The 18,604-nt window shown below is 38.4% G+C and overlaps 1 protein-coding gene across 1 annotated transcript; it reads right to left on the bottom strand.

Annotated features, from left to right (window-relative positions):
* Positions 1-2,574: 2,574 nt before the first annotated feature.
* On the bottom strand, positions 2,575-13,959 carry LOC143031430 (uncharacterized). The gene is made up of 2 exons (XM_076195231.1): positions 13,834-13,959; positions 2,575-8,996 (listed from the first exon to the last, which is right to left on the bottom strand). Exon 2 carries the CDS (start codon positions 8,789-8,791, stop codon positions 7,346-7,348), a length of 1,446 nt encoding a protein of 481 aa, XP_076051346.1. The 5' UTR covers positions 8,792-8,996; positions 13,834-13,959; the 3' UTR covers positions 2,575-7,345.
* Between the last annotated feature and the right edge of the window lie 4,645 nt (positions 13,960-18,604).

Raw genomic sequence — 18,604 nt, 5'->3', positions numbered from 1 at the left:
GTTCCAACGATTGTTAGAGAACTCAACCAGGTAAATTCTCTAACGTTCTCAGTTTGAAGTAACTTAAATTACAACATTATCTCTCCATATCCATTTTGCTCTTAAATTCTTGTATTGTTTTTGCACACAGTTTTTTCACCCCATGTGTTCCATACATCTACCAATCTGTGGGGAAAGCTGTTCTTTTTCAGGTCCTTTCTATAATTGTCCTTTTTAAGCAATTCTCCATATCCTTCTGTGTTTCTCTTATCCCAATTTAGTGAATCTTCACTGTCAAGAAATTCCATGTCCTTCATAATTCTATAGATGGTCAACAAGTCACCTCTGTCTTTCCTTTGTTCCAGAGTCGGTAACTCCAATTTTAACAGCCTTTCTTCATGTGAAAGTTTAATAGTTCTGGGGCCATCCTCATAGCTGCTCTCAAGATTTTCTCAATCCTCTTTGTATTCTTTTTTTTTTTTTTGTATTGGGTGACCACAGTGTCGCTGCATACTCCAACTTAGGCCTTATCATTGTGACTAGTATTTTCTTTACCATTTCTTTATCCAAGTAGGTGAAAGCCACTTTTATTGCTCCTAGTAAGTTGTAGGTTTTGCCTACGATCTTGCTTATATGTTTGTCAGGGGACATAATATCTTTTGTGAGAACCACTACCAGGTCTATTTCCTACCCTTTCTTAACTTTTTTCACCAATTTTATATCTTCCAGATATCCTTTTTGTCCCCAAACTCCATTATGCTACTATTTTCTTCTTCTTTTTCCACTTTTCCCCTCTGACTCCATTCCCAAACCTTGCTTAAATATCTCTGTAATGATTAGCAGCCCGTTTCAGTACTCACTTTCTTTAACAGTTTTGTATCATCTGTAAAGAAGCTCATATAATATTCCACTCCTTCGTCCATGTCATTCACACAAATGGCAAAAATTATTGGAGCCAACACTGATCCTTGTGGGATTCCACTAATTACCTCTTCCCAAGTAGTAGTCTTGTTTCTGAGCACTACCCTAATTCTTCTTCCATACAAAAAGTCCTCCATCCACTTCAGTAGTTTACTTTGCATCCCTCCTATGGTTTCTTTCTTAATAGTTTTTTTTTATGAGGGACTTTATCAAAAGCTTTTTGTAGACCTAGGAAAGAGAAATCGATCCATCCATCCCCTTCCTGTATTATGTCTATTAGACTCGAATAAAAACAGATCAAATCTGTGGGGCACGACCTTCCTTGTCTGAATCCAAATTGTCTAGGATTTAGTATATCATTCTCCTTCAGATGTTTTATCCATCTACCTTTTATAACTTTTTCGCAGGTTTTTGCTACTGTGCTTGTAAGGGAAACCGGTCTGTAATTTGTTAGGTCTTCCTTATTTTCTCTTGTATAGACTGGTACAATATCAGTGTTTTTCTAGTCTTGGGGCATTTTTCCTTCTTTGAGTGAGCAACATATTATGCTGTATATTTTGTCTAATAGTTTTTCTTTACATTGTTTTAATACCTAATTTGCTATTCCATCCAGGCCGTGTGATTTTCTGACATCGAGGTTCGTTATTTGATCCATTAAGGCACTTTACAGCATCCTCCAAAGCTTCAATTCTACTAAGTACAGATTGTACCTCATCGGCGCTGAACATGGTAACACAACCACTCGCCATATCACTAATTGAAGCAGCTACCCAGTTGACCTGAGTGAAAACATTACATGCTAATGTAATATTTTGTCCTCTACCGACATTATATCCCAAAATGATATTCTGTCCTGGGCTGACACATTGCTGTACAATATTTCTTCGTCACCGTTTTTCTTAATCTTAATCTGTTTAACTCATACTTTTAACAAATTTGGTGTTCAAGTTGTCTTAAAAAATAACGCTGTTAAAAGCCGGTTGATTAAAAATTCACCTGCTTGTACTGAAGGCTGTGTTTATAGTATCCCTTACAACAACTGTAACTTTAATCATATTGACCAAACAAGCAAAGAATTAAAGTTGAGGATAAACTAACATAAATATAATAGAACAGGGCAAGTTCCATGTGGGTTGTTTGTGCATTTAAGGGACTTTGATCATTGCGTCGATTGGGATAACAAAGAAGATTGTCTTAGGTAAGGACATTAAGGAGAGAAATATCACAGAATCATGTTATACTAAAGCTTTATTTGAGAATAACATTACATGAGTGTTAAAATGTATAAATTAGGCAACTATATAACAAAATTGTCGAAATTAGTAGGGTCAAATATTCTGCAGTGTTGAGCGAGTAAGGCCACAATGGACCTGTCCTAATCCCCCCCCCATGTATCTCATTTGTATATATATATATATATATATATATATATATATATATATATATATATATTATCACTGTTTCCTTACTTTGTACCTGTGGAAATGTCTTAAATAGACGAAAACGTTTGGTCACCTTTCATTTTATTTTCCAAGTGGTTTTACTACACACACACACACATTTATGAGATATGAAGACGGGACACACGAGCATAGCTCCCCTTCCCGTAAAATACAACTAGGTAAATACACACGCCCACACACACACACATATATATGTGTGTGTGTGTGTGTGTGTGTGTGCATGTATGTGTATATTATTTTTTGTTTTCTGATTGTTCTTATTAATTGAATCCATTGATAAAAGTAGTTTACATTTATTTTTACGTTGAACAGCAGCAACATACACAACGGAATCCTTCACTATGCCTGTGCATTGAAAGACTGAAGCAGGTATGTAAAGGTTAGGTTAAATTAGGTTAGGCCAAAGTAGGGCTCCAGAGCTTCCAATAAATCAAACTCATTCTTGGTAGAATAAACAATATCCGGCGCGCATGTGGCAGGATCAGAGGGGGGTTAAGGAAGTTGGTGATAGGGTTTGGGAAGGTGTGCGAAAGAAGGAAGTTGAAGATAGATATGGGTAAAAATAGGGTGATATGGGAGAATGGGGCAGCAAATTGGAAGTGAGTATTAAGGGAGAGAGACTGGAGGAAGTGGATAGATTTAGATACTTGGGTGCGCATGTGGCGGGAAAGGGAGTGAAGGCGAAGGTAGAATGTAGATTCAGAGAAGCAAGTAAATGCCTTTGGGGATTAAAAAGTATACTGAGAAATAGACATTTGGGAATGGATACTAAGAGATTTTATGGAGTGATTGTGCCGACAGCACTGTATTGGGCAGAAACATGGAACATAAGAGAGGAAGAGAGGAGGAGTTTGAAATACGATAACCGTTGTTGTTTCTTTTTACACTAATTTCCCCCTGGTCGGATTGGGATACTATACACATTAACTGACCACCGTTAATGATAACAGAGATAACTATCTCCAAAAATCCAAAGATAAGGTCCTCAGACCGTGTAACGCTACCAATAACACTTGAATCCGCAAGTATTGATCTAATTAATTCTGTGGGGCCCGGTTTGGGCCGCTACAGTAGCTTCACTAATCTTTTGCAGATGCTATTCCATCTCCATCCCCAACCGAGGAACGCCATTCATCTAGTATATCTGAAGTTCCAGCTGGGTCATGGATAAGGAAGAGTATGTCTGCTTCAAAGAAACCCTTGGTACTAGATGACGCACTGTTTTGAAGTCATGAGCAAGTGAATCAGTAAAGGCACATATACCATATAAATGCGGCATTATGGTGCAAAATACTTTCCGAATGTATACAGATAATCAACTAGTTCAACTTGCTATGCGCCGTGCATACTTTTTATGGGGATGCAACAGGAGGTAAAAACTGAAAACAAAGAACATTGTGCCTTAAGTTTATTTTGCCTAGTTCTAAGTTCATTTAAGCTGTTGTAAAATCTATGCCTAATGTCTGAAAACCATGGCATCCTGGCCAGCAATTTTCCATTGATGAAATGGGTCCAGGACATGTGGCGAACATCTCTTGCCTTTTGTGCAGGCCAGCTGATCACAAAAACAATAGGACCCTGTTGTAAACACACAAACAGCTGTTGGAATGGCTGATCGTAGCCCGTGCCGCACAAATGCGTGAGCTGCTCGTGAAAACTATGTTCACAGAACGTGACGTGCTCGTGCAAAACTTGCCCCTAATCAATTCCGGCTTGACGCCTTTGGTCCATACGGACAAAAGCGTACTTAATCGAACTACATATATACGATACGTACCTTTACCTAATTTGTCAAACTTTCCTCCCCTTACAAAACAGTTACAATCATATCATATACTATCACTCCTGTGATTAGTCCACGAGCCAGGCCGTCCTTCTCCCTGGCCACCTAGGTCGCACTAACGGTTCTACTGCTACTGTGCCTTCTACTTCTAAATGTTTGACCTCAACTCTTTCAACTTCAACTCCATCGACCTTGACCCCTTCAATTTCTACTTCAATATCACTCTCACGCTCGTAGTAACTCATTTGTCATCACTAACACAGTCACTCGCATGAACGATAACTCCATCATTCCACGCGAAAGTACTTTATCCAGTGTACTCCCGTAGGTGGTCCACGCGAACCACTTTAGTTTACCTGCTCCTGGGTAAATACGATACGTGACCCCCGATAAAGCTTCCGGGATGGTATATGGTCCTTCCCAACCACTTTGAAGCTTTGGTGACAGACCTCGTTTCTTACAAGGGTTGAGTAATCACACTTGGTCACCAGGGGATTACGTGGTTGGCTTAGCATGTTGAAGCTAGCATTGGGACAACGCCCGGCCGGCCACATGAAGACTTTGTCACACTCTTCTACTGGTGTCATCCAGCTGTTGTGGTAGTTTCACTGTTTACTCGGTAGCACACATGGGGAGGTCCTCATCCGGGGGTCTCTCTGTGGCCAAATCAACAGGGAACATGTCTCCCAAACATGAGGTGAACGGGAGTGTACCTTATGGCCTCGCGCTCGGAAGAACAGTAGGCCATGAGTAAATAAGGAACTGACGATGATCTTCTCTGATCCCACGTCGAGAGTCGTTTTGCTTGGTTTACCGTCCACGGTACCAACCACCTGAACAGCCGATGCAGTGATGCTGTGACAGCCTACTTTTGAGGGGTCCTGGGGACGATAGCTGGGTCTTGGTACCCGTGCCTAGCCGGTCGAGTTTCCCGCCTGGTCCACCGTCTAGTTTATATGCAAACGTCCGTCTTATGTCCATGTTTATCACAGCTCCAACAGTTCGGATAGAATGTAGGCGGATCTAGTCAGTCTAAGGAACGCATCCTTCTCACCCCTCGACACCAGAACCTCTTGTGGTCTACATCACCGCACAGAAACCACCTTCCCCTGAATGGATAAGGCTTAGGTCTCCGTGTCTTAGTGGTCTTCTTCAACTCTGCCTTCCTTGCGAACCTTGACTTCTCGACGAGGCACAGGCACCTGCAACACGCTGCTAGGGCGCAGGGACACCTCGAATTCCAGGGCCCTCGCCAAGACCATCTGGACATCATCTGGGTGTGTCTACTTCACATACATCTAAAAGTTGCTCATCCAGAAGGGCATAAAGTGCATCCACGAAGTGGTCTAGAGCCAGTGTAACTACCATGTCTTCTGAGGCTGTGGGTTATGTTCGTCTTACTAAGGACTCGACGTTCTGGGTTAGTTGGGGCAGGGACTCACTCAGCGACCGTACCCTGTCCTTCAGGCACACGGAATACACCTCAGTCTAGTGGTGTTGGCCAAATCGACGGTGTAGGGCTATCATAACGCTCTTATACGCCGTCCGTTGTCCCTGTGTCAAGTGGCCCACTACCACTACGTCGGATACACGAAGGCACGATACAAGCTACATTGTTCGTTCCTTGTCGTCCCAGGCCTAGGTGTCAGCCAACATCTCAAACTGAGCGTGGCATGCTTCCCAAGGTATTTTCCCATCAAACACAGCAGGTTTTCTACGTTCTATACGGTGAGGGGACATCGATGGTGACACCCGTGGGGTAACAGGGGAAGAACTTCACCATGGAGGGGGAGTTGACGTTCTCAAGATCCCCAGGTGCTGAAACCACACTGACTGCTTGGCTGTGAGGGCGATAATCCAATCCTCTGCCAATCCCTTGACCCGGTTTTTGAAACTCCACATTGCCCCTAACTTCTTCCACCTCTTCTTTCATGAGCTTCAACGCTTTTCATAGCTCGCATCATACACAAGCTAATGATTCCCTTGTATACTCTTTTGCCTATTCTTTCGCCTCCTGGAGACCCTCTCTACCTACCTAACGTAACTCCCGTGGCTGTTCCCTCTGACTATGTGGCTGTTCTTTACCACAATGTGTCTGTTCTCTTATTTCCCCATCAATTCTGCTAGTACTACTAATGACTTTATATCGTCCTTCACGCGATTTATTTTCTGTAATAGCACTTTCCACAATCTCGTCTTCTGCATATACGTTCAAGATTAGAAAGACGTATATCTCAAGTGTCAGTATGCATTATTTATGCCTGGTTGTTTGCGATTTCGTTCCCGTGACACCTACACACGTGTAGGTCATCACATGTTTACGGAGGGTATGTTTACATGGAATAGCTGCGGTGCACACGCCACACTGGAAAGGTCTTCCTCCTGTGTGGGTCCTCACATGTTCTTCTACATGACTTTCGTGAGAAAGCTGCAATGCGTAGGTCACAATGGAAAAACCTCTTTCCAGTGTGGTTTATAATGTGTATTGATAGATGATAGTTTATAGAGAAAGATGTATTGCACAAGCTGCAATGGATAGGTTCCTCTCCTGTGTGGGTCATCATATGCTTTTTTAGAATACTCTCTACTGAGAAGATTGCATCACACAGGTCACAGTGAAAAGCTTTCTCTCTTGTGTGGGTGTTCATATGTCACTTCAGACCAATTTTTCATGAGTAAGCAGCACTACATAGGTACTGGAAAGGCTTTGCTTCTGAGTGGGTCATCACATGCTGCTTAAGATTACCCTTCAGTGAGAAGGCTGCATTGCACGGGTCATACTGGAAAGGCTTTTCACTGGCATTTGTATATATGTGTTGCTTCAGGCTACTTTTTCAGAAAGCTGTATCACAATCCCTACATCTGAAAGTTTTTATCCCGTGTGGGTCTTCAGACTCCCCTCTGTTGAGACAGTGGCATCACACAAGTCACAATGAAAAGGCTTCTCTCAAGTATGTGTAAACATATGCTTGTTTAGTGACCTCCTATCTTTGAAAGCTACATTGCACATGTCACAACAAAAAGGCTTCTCTCCAGTATGTGTAAACATATGCTTCTTTAGTGACCTCCTATCTGAGAAAGCCGCATCACACAAGTCACAATGAAAAGGTTTTTCTCCAGTATGTGTAAACATATGCTTCTTTAGTGACCTCCTGTCTAAGAAAGCCGCATTGCACATGTCACAGCGAAAAGGCTTCTCTCAAGTATGTGTAAACATATGCTTCTTTAGTGACCTCCTATCTTTGAAAGCTACATTGCACATGTCACAACGAAAAGGCTTCTCTCCAGTATGTGTAAATATATGCTTCTTTAGTGACCTCCTGTCTAAGAAAGCCGCATTGCACATGTCACAGCGAAAAGGCTTCTCTCCAGTATGTGTAAATATATGCTTCTTTAGTGACCTCCTGTCTAAGAAAGCCGCATTGCACATGTCACAGCGAAAAGGCTTCTCTCCAGTATGTGTAAACATATGCTTCTTTAGTGACCTCCTGTCTAAGAAAGCCGCATTGCACATGTCACAGCGAAAAGGCTTCTCTCCAGTATGTGTAAATATATGCTTCTTTAGTGACCTCCTGTCTAAGAAAGCCGCATTGCACATGTCACAGCGAAAAGGCTTCTCTCCAGTATGTGTAAATATATGCTTCTTTAGTGACCTCCTGTCTAAGAAAGCCGCATTGCACATGTCACAATGAAAAGGCTTCTCTCCAGTATGTGTAAATATATGCTTCTTTAGTGACCTCCTGTCTAAGAAAGCCGCATTGCACATGTCACAGCGAAAAGGCTTTTCACCGGTATGTGTAAACATATGTTGCTTCAGATTACTTTTCTGGTCGAAATTTGCATTGCAAACCCCACACACAAAAGGTCTATCTCCTGTGTGGGTCATTATATGTTTTTTCAGACCACCCTTTAGTGAGAAAGCAGCATTGCACAGGTTGCACTGAAAGGGCTTTGCTCCTGTGTGGATCATCATATGACTATTCAGATTGCACTTCTTTGAGAAAGTTGTATCACACAGGTCACAATGAAAAGGCTTTTCACCAGTATGTGTGAATATATGCTCCTTCAGATGTATTTTTTGTAAAAAAGCAGCACCACAATCCCCACACACAAAAGGTTTTTCTCCTGTGTGGGTCTTCATATGCATCTTCAAATTCCCCTTCAGTGAGAATGTTGCATTACACAGGTCACACTGGAAAGGCTTTTCACCAGTATGTTTGGATATGTGCTCCTTCAAACTACTTTTTTTTAAGAAAGCTGCATCGCAATCCCCACATGTGAAAGGTTTTTCTCCTGTGTGGGTCTTCATATGCATCTTCAGACTCCACTTTGTTGAGACAGTGGCATCACACAGGTCACAATGAAAAGGCTTTTCTCCAGTATGTGTGAGTATATGTTTCTTTAGTGAACTCTCTTGTGAGAAACCTGCATCACACAAGTCACAATGAAAAGGCTTTTCTTCATTATGTGTAAATATATGCTTCTTTAGTGAACTCTTTTGTGAGAAAGCCGCATCGCACAGATCACAATGAAAAGGCTTTTCTCCAGTATGTGTAGGTATATGCCGCTTCAGGTTACCTTTGAGTAAGAAGGCTACATCGCAAACCCCACAAACGAAAGGTTTTTCTCCTGTGTGGGACATCATGTGTTGCTTGAGTTTAGCCTTTACTGAGAAAGCTGCATCATATTGGTCACAACGGAAAGGTTTCTCTCTGCGTGGGTTATCACATGCTTTTTGAGATTACTTTTTTTTTTTTTTTTTTTACAAAAAAGCTGCATCACACAGGTTACAGCAAAAAGGTGTCTCTTCTAAGTGGGACATCACATGTTGTTTCACACTACCATTCTCTCTGAAAGATAAATAGGACAGGTCACAATGAAAAATTCCTCTCCTGTATGGTTCATTCAAATATTTTCTCATTACTGCATCTTGAGAAAGTTGTCACATACAGGCTACACTGCAAACGTTTCTCTCCTGTGTGGCTTACTATATGTCATTTAATAAAAATACTCCCTGAGAAAATTCACTGCACAGGCCACTATTCCTATCTCGGTATATGGAATCTAGAATTACTCCTATGGGAGAGTAGTACATATCTCATATACAATCGAATTCCTGTTTGTTTGGATCATTATAACCTTATTAGATCTATGGGTAACTTTTCTATGAGTAACTTGATGGTTATCCTTGTCCTGCTTAAGAAGCAAAATATTTATTTTCATCACTGATGATTTACTTTTTAAATATATAAATAAAAAATATATTGAGTGAGGTGTTTCATGGAGAAATTATTTTGGACACAGGTCATTTTGTACCCATAGGTATACTAAGAATAATGTTAAATGACAATGAATATTTTGAAATCCATGTAACTACTATTTAACACTGATATATTCATACTTCTATGATTCAAGGTTTATCTTAAGCTGTCACTTGTGATGATGAGAACACTTTAACTGGTTAACATCTTCACAGTAACACAACTAAATATCTCATCAATTCAAAGTATGTTCCAAGTTTCCATATTTTACACTAAGGATAAATTATTGATCTGTTAATAATCTAGCAAAGACTACCATATAAGTGTAAGAAATATATTGGTGTCCGTAGTCCATAGTCAAAAGGAACATTATATGAAGTAGTCTTATTACACATACTGAAACAACTAACATGAATATTAGTAATGGCATGTACAGATTAGGTAATTTCATTACTGAAAAAAACTTGTTAGCAAGTTGTAGATGACCAACAAATTTTAATGTAATTTAGCTCCACAAGTAGCACTCTATGAAATTCCTTGTGACCTGCCCCAGTTTGACTCTCTTTGTATTAATGCTGGTGTGTTGTTCTTTTCTCTGAACTTTCCCCCCTGAAAGTGTGAAATGGATGAAAGTGCTTGGGATTTTCGTGCTTTCCTTTTTCCTAAGTAGTTGCATGCATATTTTAGGACCACGTGATTTTTGTGTGATTTTTCTACACACATGCATATATATATATATATATATATATATATATATATATATGTGTGTGTGTGTGTGTGTGTGTGTGTGTGTGTGTGTGTATATTTGCAGAAACCACTTGGAAAATAAAAGAAATGAATACCGAACGTTTTCGTCTATTCAAGACATCATCAGGGTACAAAGGATACAAAAAATGATCAAAGGTCACAATATGTACATGGTGGTAGAGGAACTGGGAAAGGTCCAATGTTACCCGATTCCAGAAGAATTATTTACAATCTTTTTAATGATAAAATTATCTAACTTATACAAACCTATTATTTTCAAAACTATCTTTAATGTGACATGACTTAATTATGTTCCTTTCTACAATATTATGACATGATGTAATAACTTTTGTAATTTGCCAGTCAATACTATGGGAGAGCTCTTTTTGGTGGACGAAAAGTCCACTTGACATTTGACCCATTCTTATGTTGTATTTATGTTGACTAATCCTTTTGTTTAAATCTTTTCCTGTTTGGCCTATGTACTTAAAATCACACACTTTACAAGGTATACTGTAGATACATCCTTCTTTTTCATTTGGAGAATTCCTAATAAGATAGTTCTTAACAATATTGTTGTTATTAGATATCACCTGAATACCAAAGCTTTTAAATATTTGAGGAAGGGTGATAAAATTTTCATGATATGGAATTGCTAAAATGTTCTTCAATCTAAATTTGTTTACTTGAGAGGTGTTAAAATATGTTCTGGCTTTTTCTTGTGTTCTATCCATCAAATGTTTTGGATATTTTAATTTTTGACTAATCTCATAAACAAATTTTACTTCATCTTCAAGATACTCAGGAGAGCATACTCTGAACGCTCTCAAGAACATAGAAGAAAAAACAGATAACTTCATATTTTGATGATGGTATGAATAGAAATTAATATATGAGAGAACATAAGTTGGTTTTCTGTAGACATTAAATTTAAAATATCTACCACATCGATGAATACTTACATCTAAGAAAGGCAATGTGTTGTTCTCTTCTGTCTCAAATGTGAATTTTATAGAAGGAACCAAACTATTTAACTTTAACACAAACTCATCCACAGGTTTATCACAAGGCCAAATACATAATATGTCGTCAACATATCTGTACCATATTACATTAGATGGCAAAATATTAGGCAATAAATCTCTTTCGAAAAACTCCATATATAGATTACTTAAAACCGGAGACAGACAATTCCCCATAGCCATACCAAATGTTTGTTTGTAAAACTTCCCATTAAACTCAAATTTCGAGTCAATAACACATAACTTGATTAAACTAATAATTGCATGGGAAGGAAGTATAAGATCATATTTCTTTAATTCTTTTTCAAGAAAACTTAACAAGTCAAAAACCGGAACTCGAGTAAAAAGACTTGTTATATCAAAGCTAACCAATTTGAAGTCAAAAGAGATATTGTGTCCAAGTAGTTTGTCTTTCAAATCAACATTATCCTTAATATGTTATTTTGAAATTGTCCCAACAAGAGGACTTAAAAGAGACACTAGCCATTTTGATAACTTATAGCTACAAGATCCAATTGAACAAGTAATGGACCTAACTGGATTGTTAATTCTATGGGTTTTTATTAATCCATATATGTTATGGAAGTGACGGGGACACTGTAGAAATTTTTTGATCAGTTCATTGTTACCTTTTAAAATGTTCTTAAGATTTTTGTTAAAATCACTATTTACACTATCTAAGGGTTTTTTGTTAATCTTAACATAAGTTCCATTTTCTCTAAGTAATCTTTCTTGTTCATAATAACAACACAATTGCTCTTATCTGCCTTCGTGATGTGTAGTTCTTTGTCATTTTTAAGGAAGGAGGAAGTATATATTTAATTCCATGTAAAAATTGCGACAAATGCTATATGGGTTATGCTGGAAAAGTATTAAAAGTAAGATTAAAACAATATCAGTATAGCGTCAAGAGTGGGCAAATTTCTATTGCATTATTTATTCACCTAAGGGATCTTAATCATTGCATAAATTGGGAGGGTGCTAAAGAAATTGTTAAAAATAGGTCATATTTGACTAGAAATATAATAGAATCCAGTCTGATCAAAGATAAATTTGTAAATAACTTAATATTTAAGTCATAGTATGTATAAACTAGACAATTCTATTGTGAAAAAAGTAGTAGCCCAAACGTCCAGTGCCACGAACGGGTCAGGTCGACATTAGAGCCTCACAACCTTTCCCGGTTCCCTTCCTGACCTCATACTCTGTGCATATATTCTTGTGTCCTTTTTCTTTTCTATGCACCCTGAGGATGTCTGAATAGACGAAAGCACTTGGTCATCAGTTTTTTTTTTCTTGGTGGTTTTTCTGCATATATATATATATATATATATATATATATATATATATATATATATATATATATATATATGTTTATGCAGGTAATTGGTTCCAAAAGAGGTGAAGTAGGTTGGAAAATGACTTGATTGGCATCTCCAGTGCATAAAACATTATCCATATATATATATATATATATATATATATATATATATAAATATATATATATATATTACTTTTTTTGCACAAACCACCGGGAAATTGAAAAAACAGATACCGAACGTTTTCGTCTATTTAGACATTTTCAAAGATACCTTTGAAAATGTCTAAATAGACGAAAATGTTCGGTATATATATTTTTTTCAATTTCCCAGTGATTGCAAAAATAGTTTATCACGTGTGTTTTGTGATTTCTTTGCATATATATGTATATATATATATATGTATATATATATATACATATACATACACACACACACACACACACATATATATAATATACATATATATATATAATATACATATATATATATATATACATATATATATATATGTGTGTGTGTGTGTGTGTGTGTGTGTGTGTGTGTGTGTGTGTGTGATTCACCATGGTCTTGGATCACGTGTTGGACTCATAATTGACAGAGCTTGTATGACTGATCCATGGGTAATACTATGACCTTACATGCACACACACCCAACTTCCCGCCCACGAGAGTTGGAGTAACACCCCGCAGCTCACACACCCAACTCCCTGCGTGGGAGTTGGGTGTGTATGTGTGTGTGTGTGTAAGGTCACAGCATTACCCATACATCAGTCATATATGAGCTCTGAGCTCTCTTTTAGGAGGGAAATAGCTGTCAATCACAAGTCCAACACATGATCCAAGACCATGGTGAATCATATAAATGCTATGTTAGGCTATGTTGGAATCAACAATGCAAATTGCAAACATGGATTCATTCATATAATAAAAAATGCTGCTATTCTGAAACCTTACCATTTCATGTAAACTTCGCCCTAAGATTGTGGGAGTATTTTCTCTTTTGGATATGGTTTCCACTGCAATATAACCTAAATACAAATAGGATTCTAAATCTGTCCCTTTCGCTTCCCCCCTCCTCAACGAGTATTGGAATCTTTGGCTTGATTTTATCCCAACCGTTTGGCCTCATTGATAACCTATAGCATTATCATCAGCGAAAAATAACGTCTTTAGAAATGCTGAACTTATGTTAGACAGTCTTGGGGAAATTAGAACATCGTGTGTCTAGTTGGTGAATGCCTAGAAATAACTTTTTTTTGCATCCGACCTAGATATGGACCAAAAGTTCTCCTGTGGGCATGCTCCGCCTTTGTAATCCTTTGTAACTTATATTACCTGGGTGTCTTCCTTCTGTGCTTATAAATTCCGTGAAAGTTCTGAATCTCAGATATTATCAACAAATTCGAGGATTCCTGCAATTCTGGTTATATCATCAACGATTTTTTATTGACATTGTTTACACTAAGGTAGAAATAAATACACTACATTTATAGAAAATTTGATCGCACGATTTATGAAGGGGTAACTATTCTTTTTTAACCTCGCAGTCGTTGGAATGATGATTAATTTTCTTTTGATTTGCTTTCTTCTTGTGGTTTGTATTTTTCCAATCGTCACCATTTGTGCAGAATTAATGTAGATATCTGGATATATCTGAGGGCACCACTTGCCCACTTTGACTACTAGTTTTTATTCACATGTTTCAGTCCCTATAATTAACAAGTTTAGGACAATTCTAGGTAAGTGTATTCACCTTGGTCTTTGGATCACGTGTTGGACTTGTGTGCGTGTGTGTGTGTGTGTGTGTGTGTGTGTGTGTATTTACCTAGTTGTATTTACCTAGTTGTATTTTGCGGGAAGGGGAGCTATGCTCGTGTTGTCCCGCCTTTGTATCTTGCAGTGTCTAGTTTGTTTTTAAACTCATGAATGGTTATGCGCATACTATTTCATTGTCCAGTTTGTTCCAAGTGTCCAAAACTCTATGAGGAAAACTGTTTTTCTTCAGTTCTCTTCTATAGCTATGTTTTTTTATTTTCTTTCCATGTCCTCTTGTGTTTCTTTTGTCCCAGTTAAGTAAGTTCTCACTATCGAGTACCTCTGTGCCTTTCATGATTCTGTAGATGGTCAATAGGTCACCTCTCTCTCTTCTTTGCTCCAGTGTCGGTAACTCCAGTTTAGCCAATCTCTCTTCGTATGATAGGTTTGCAAGTGCAGGTGCCATTTTTGTAGCTGCTCTTTGGATTCTTTCTATTTTCTTTATATTCTTTTTTGGTACTGGGGGAACCACAATGTCGCTGCATACTCTAATCTAGGCCTTATCAATGTAAACCAATATTTTTTTCATCATGTCTTCGTCCAAGTATGTAAACGCCACTTTTATTGATCTTAGCAAGTTGTAAGTCTCTCCCGACAATTTTGTTAATCTGTATATCATAGGACAAGTCGTTCGTGATAATTACTCCCAAATCTTTTTCGGATCCTACTTTCTTTACTTCTTTGGTTCCAATTGTATATTTTCCTGATATTCTGTTTTTTGCTTTTTCCAAACTCCATTATGCTACACTTCTTCGTATTAAAGTCCACTTCCCATTTCTGACTCCAGTTCCATACCCTATTTAGGTCTTCTTGCAGTGCTTCACAGTACTCATCAGTTTCTATTTTCCTTAGCATTTTTGCGTCATCGGCAAAGAAGCTCATTTAGCAGTTCACGTACTAATCAATGTCATTCATAAAGATATCAAACATTATTGTTGCAAGAACATATCCTTGAGGTACTACTCAACTGATCACATATTTACAGTCTGAATATTTTTCTCTGAGAACTACTCTCATCTTTCTACCAGTCAGTAAGTACTCTATCGATGTTAGTATGTTTCCCTGTATTCCTCCTATGTGTTCCAGTTTTTTTTAGTAGTTTTCTGTGTGGTACTTTGTCAAAGGCTTTTTGCAAGTCTAGGAATGCACAATCAGCCCATCCATTTCTTTCTTGCACTATGTCTATTAGTTCTTGAGTAAAAGCATATTAAGTTTGTGGAGCATGATCTTCCTTGTCTGAATCCGAATTGTCTTGGGTTTAATATGTCATCCCAGTTTTCTTCCCAGATGTTTGTTATACCCATCTATTCTTGATTATTTCTCACAAATTTTGGCAATGGTGCTTGTTAGTGATACTGGCCTATTAGTTGGTGGTTTCTTCTTTGTTTCCTCCTTTGTGTATTGGTACAATGTTAGCGTTTTTGTGTATTTTTTTTCCAGTCCTCGGGTATCTTTCCTTCTTTGAGTGAGCTGTTTATTAAGATGTGTATTTTGTCTGTTAGTTCTTCTTTGCACTCCTTTTAGAATCCAATTTGGCAAATACCGTCCGGTCCATGTGATTTTCTGACATCCAAGCCTTGATAAATCTTCTGTTCTGATTTTTCCTTTAGTGATGCTGTAAACTCATTCATGAGGGGAGATTTCTTGTTTTTGGTCTATGTCACAATTCGGTATTTTCTCTCTGGTGAAAATAAACCCAGATTTAAAGTGATTTGTTCCATGACTTCGGCCATCTCTACCCCCTCTTCGTCTGTGTATTCTATGTTTCCTTGGCATAGTTTCACCAATTCCTGTTTGTTTTTAAGTTTACCATTCACATACCGATAGAATAGTTTGGGTTGCTCTTTGCATTTGTCTATAATATCCTTCTCATGGTTCCTTTTCTCCTCTCTTCTCACATTAACATACTCATTTCTTATAGTTAACATAAATTTGCCATTTGCTTTTGTTTTTTGTCTTTTCTCACCTTTTTCCAAGCTTTGTCCCTTCTGTCTTTTGCCTCACTGCATCTTTTGTTGAACCAACATTTAATGTACTCTCTCTCTCGCTTTTGTCTTTGGTACATGCCTGTTTACCCCTTCATTGTAGTTTTCCATCAATATATTCCATTTTCTCTTCCACTGCTGTTTCTTCCCTGTAAAAATATTTCCCAGTTTGCATTCCGAAGAATGTCTTTAGTTTTGTAAAGTCCTGTTTTGTTTGTACCTCAGTCTTCCTTTCCTATTCTTTTCGTTCCTCTCTATGTCTATTTCTTCGGTTAGTATAGTTTCGATGAGTACATGGTCACTCTATCCAATTGGTGTCTCATAATGTACTTAATGCACTATTTCAGCATCTTTTGTAAATATTAGATCTAGTTTCGATGGCTCTTCATTATTTCTGTACCTTGTGTTTTCATGGACCCATTGGGTCATTGTGTACTCCATGGTCATATCTAGCAGTACATTGCCCCACGAGTCATCTCCTCCTTGCACTGTCATGCTGTCCCAACAAATTTCTTTGCAATTGAAGTCCCCCATAACTACCAGATTACCCTTAACCCATTAGTATCTCATTGAGTGATTTTTCTTGTGTCATCTAGCATTTTTGTATGTTCAATTTCTTTCCAAGCGCTTGTTTTTGGAGGCACATAAGTCACCACAAACTTTCTACTTTTTCATATTCTTGCCTTCGACTTTTATCATGATCAATTCAGCATTACCTTTGCCCTCTGCAATTTTTGTCACCTTTAGGTGTGTGTGTGTGTGTGCGTGTGTGTGTGTGTGTATATATCTGTATATATATATATATATATATATTTATATATATGTATATATTTATATATATATATATATATATATATTATATGTATATATATATGTATATATATATATATATATATATGCTAATATAAGAACACGGGTACGTGTGTTCACTTATGCAAAGTAGACCACTTGGAAAAAGAAACTAACGAAGCAAAGCGCTTTCGTATATTACATCTTCAGTGCAACAAGTACTTGTTGCACTGAAGATGTAATATACGAAAGCGCTCTGCTTCGTTAGTTTCTTTTTCCAATGTGGTCTACTTTGCATATATATATATATATATATATATATATATATATATATATATATATATATTATACTGTTATATATATATATATATATACATATATATATATATATATTATATATATATATATATATATATACATACATATATACCTATGTGTGTGTGTGTGTGTGTATTCACCTTGGTCTTTGGATCACGTGTTGGACTCGTGATCGACAGCTATTTCCCTCCCAGAAGAGCTCAGAGCTCGTATGACCGATCTATGGGTAATGCTATGACCTTGCACACACACACACACAACTCCCCGCCCACGAGAGTCGGAGTACCCGAAGCGAAGCGATACCGAAATAATTTCGGCCCTGGGCAGGATTCGAACCAGCTACTGCTGCACCTCCGTACTGGCAGTCCAGTACTCTATCAACCGCGCCACCGAATTGTGTCCGCGCCACCGAGTCGTGTGTGTGTGTGTGTGTGTGTGTGTGTGTGTGTGTGTGTGTGTGTGTGTGTGTGTGTGTGTGTGTGTGTGTGTTTGTGAGATTCACCATTTACCATTGTCTTGGATCACGTGTTGGACTCGTGATCTCCCGGAAGAGAGCTCAGAGCTTGTATGACCGATCTATGGGTAATGCTATGACCTTACATGCACACATACCCCCAACTCCCCGCCCACAAGAGTTGCAGTAATGACTCGAAGCACAGCAATACTGAAATAATTTTAGCCCTGGGCAGGATTCGAACCAGGTACTGCTGGCACCACCATACTGACAGTCTGGGACTCTACCAACTGCGCTACTGAGTGTATGTGTGTGTATTCACCTTGGTCTTTGGATCGCGTGTTGGACTCGTGATTGACAGCTATTTCCCTCCTGGAAGAGAGCTCAGAGCTCGTAGGTCCGATCTATGGGTAATGCTATGACCTTGCACACACACACACACACACCCAACTCCCCGCCCACGAGAGTCAGAGTACGACCCGAGGCACAGCGATACCGAAATAATTTCGGCCCTGGGCAGGATTCGAACTGGGTACTGGGAGCACTTCTGCTTCCCAGTTCAGCGCTCTACCAACTGTACCACCGAGTCGGTGTGTGTGTGTGTGTGTGTGTGTGTGTGTGTGTGTGTGTGTGTGTTTACCTAGTTGCATTTTGCGGGAGGAGAGCTATGCTCGTAGTGCCCCGTAGTTGTATCTCCGCATCCAGTTCTTCCTTAAAATCATGTATAGTTTTAGCACTCACTGTT

This window comes from Oratosquilla oratoria, chromosome 12, assembly GCF_046742065.1.
Source record: "Oratosquilla oratoria isolate Oo_2021 chromosome 12, ASM4674206v1, whole genome shotgun sequence".
NCBI classification, from domain to species: domain Eukaryota; kingdom Metazoa; phylum Arthropoda; class Malacostraca; order Stomatopoda; family Squillidae; genus Oratosquilla; species Oratosquilla oratoria.
Note: the sequence above shows the minus strand (reverse complement) of the source record. Positions and strands in the feature narration are given on the sequence as shown.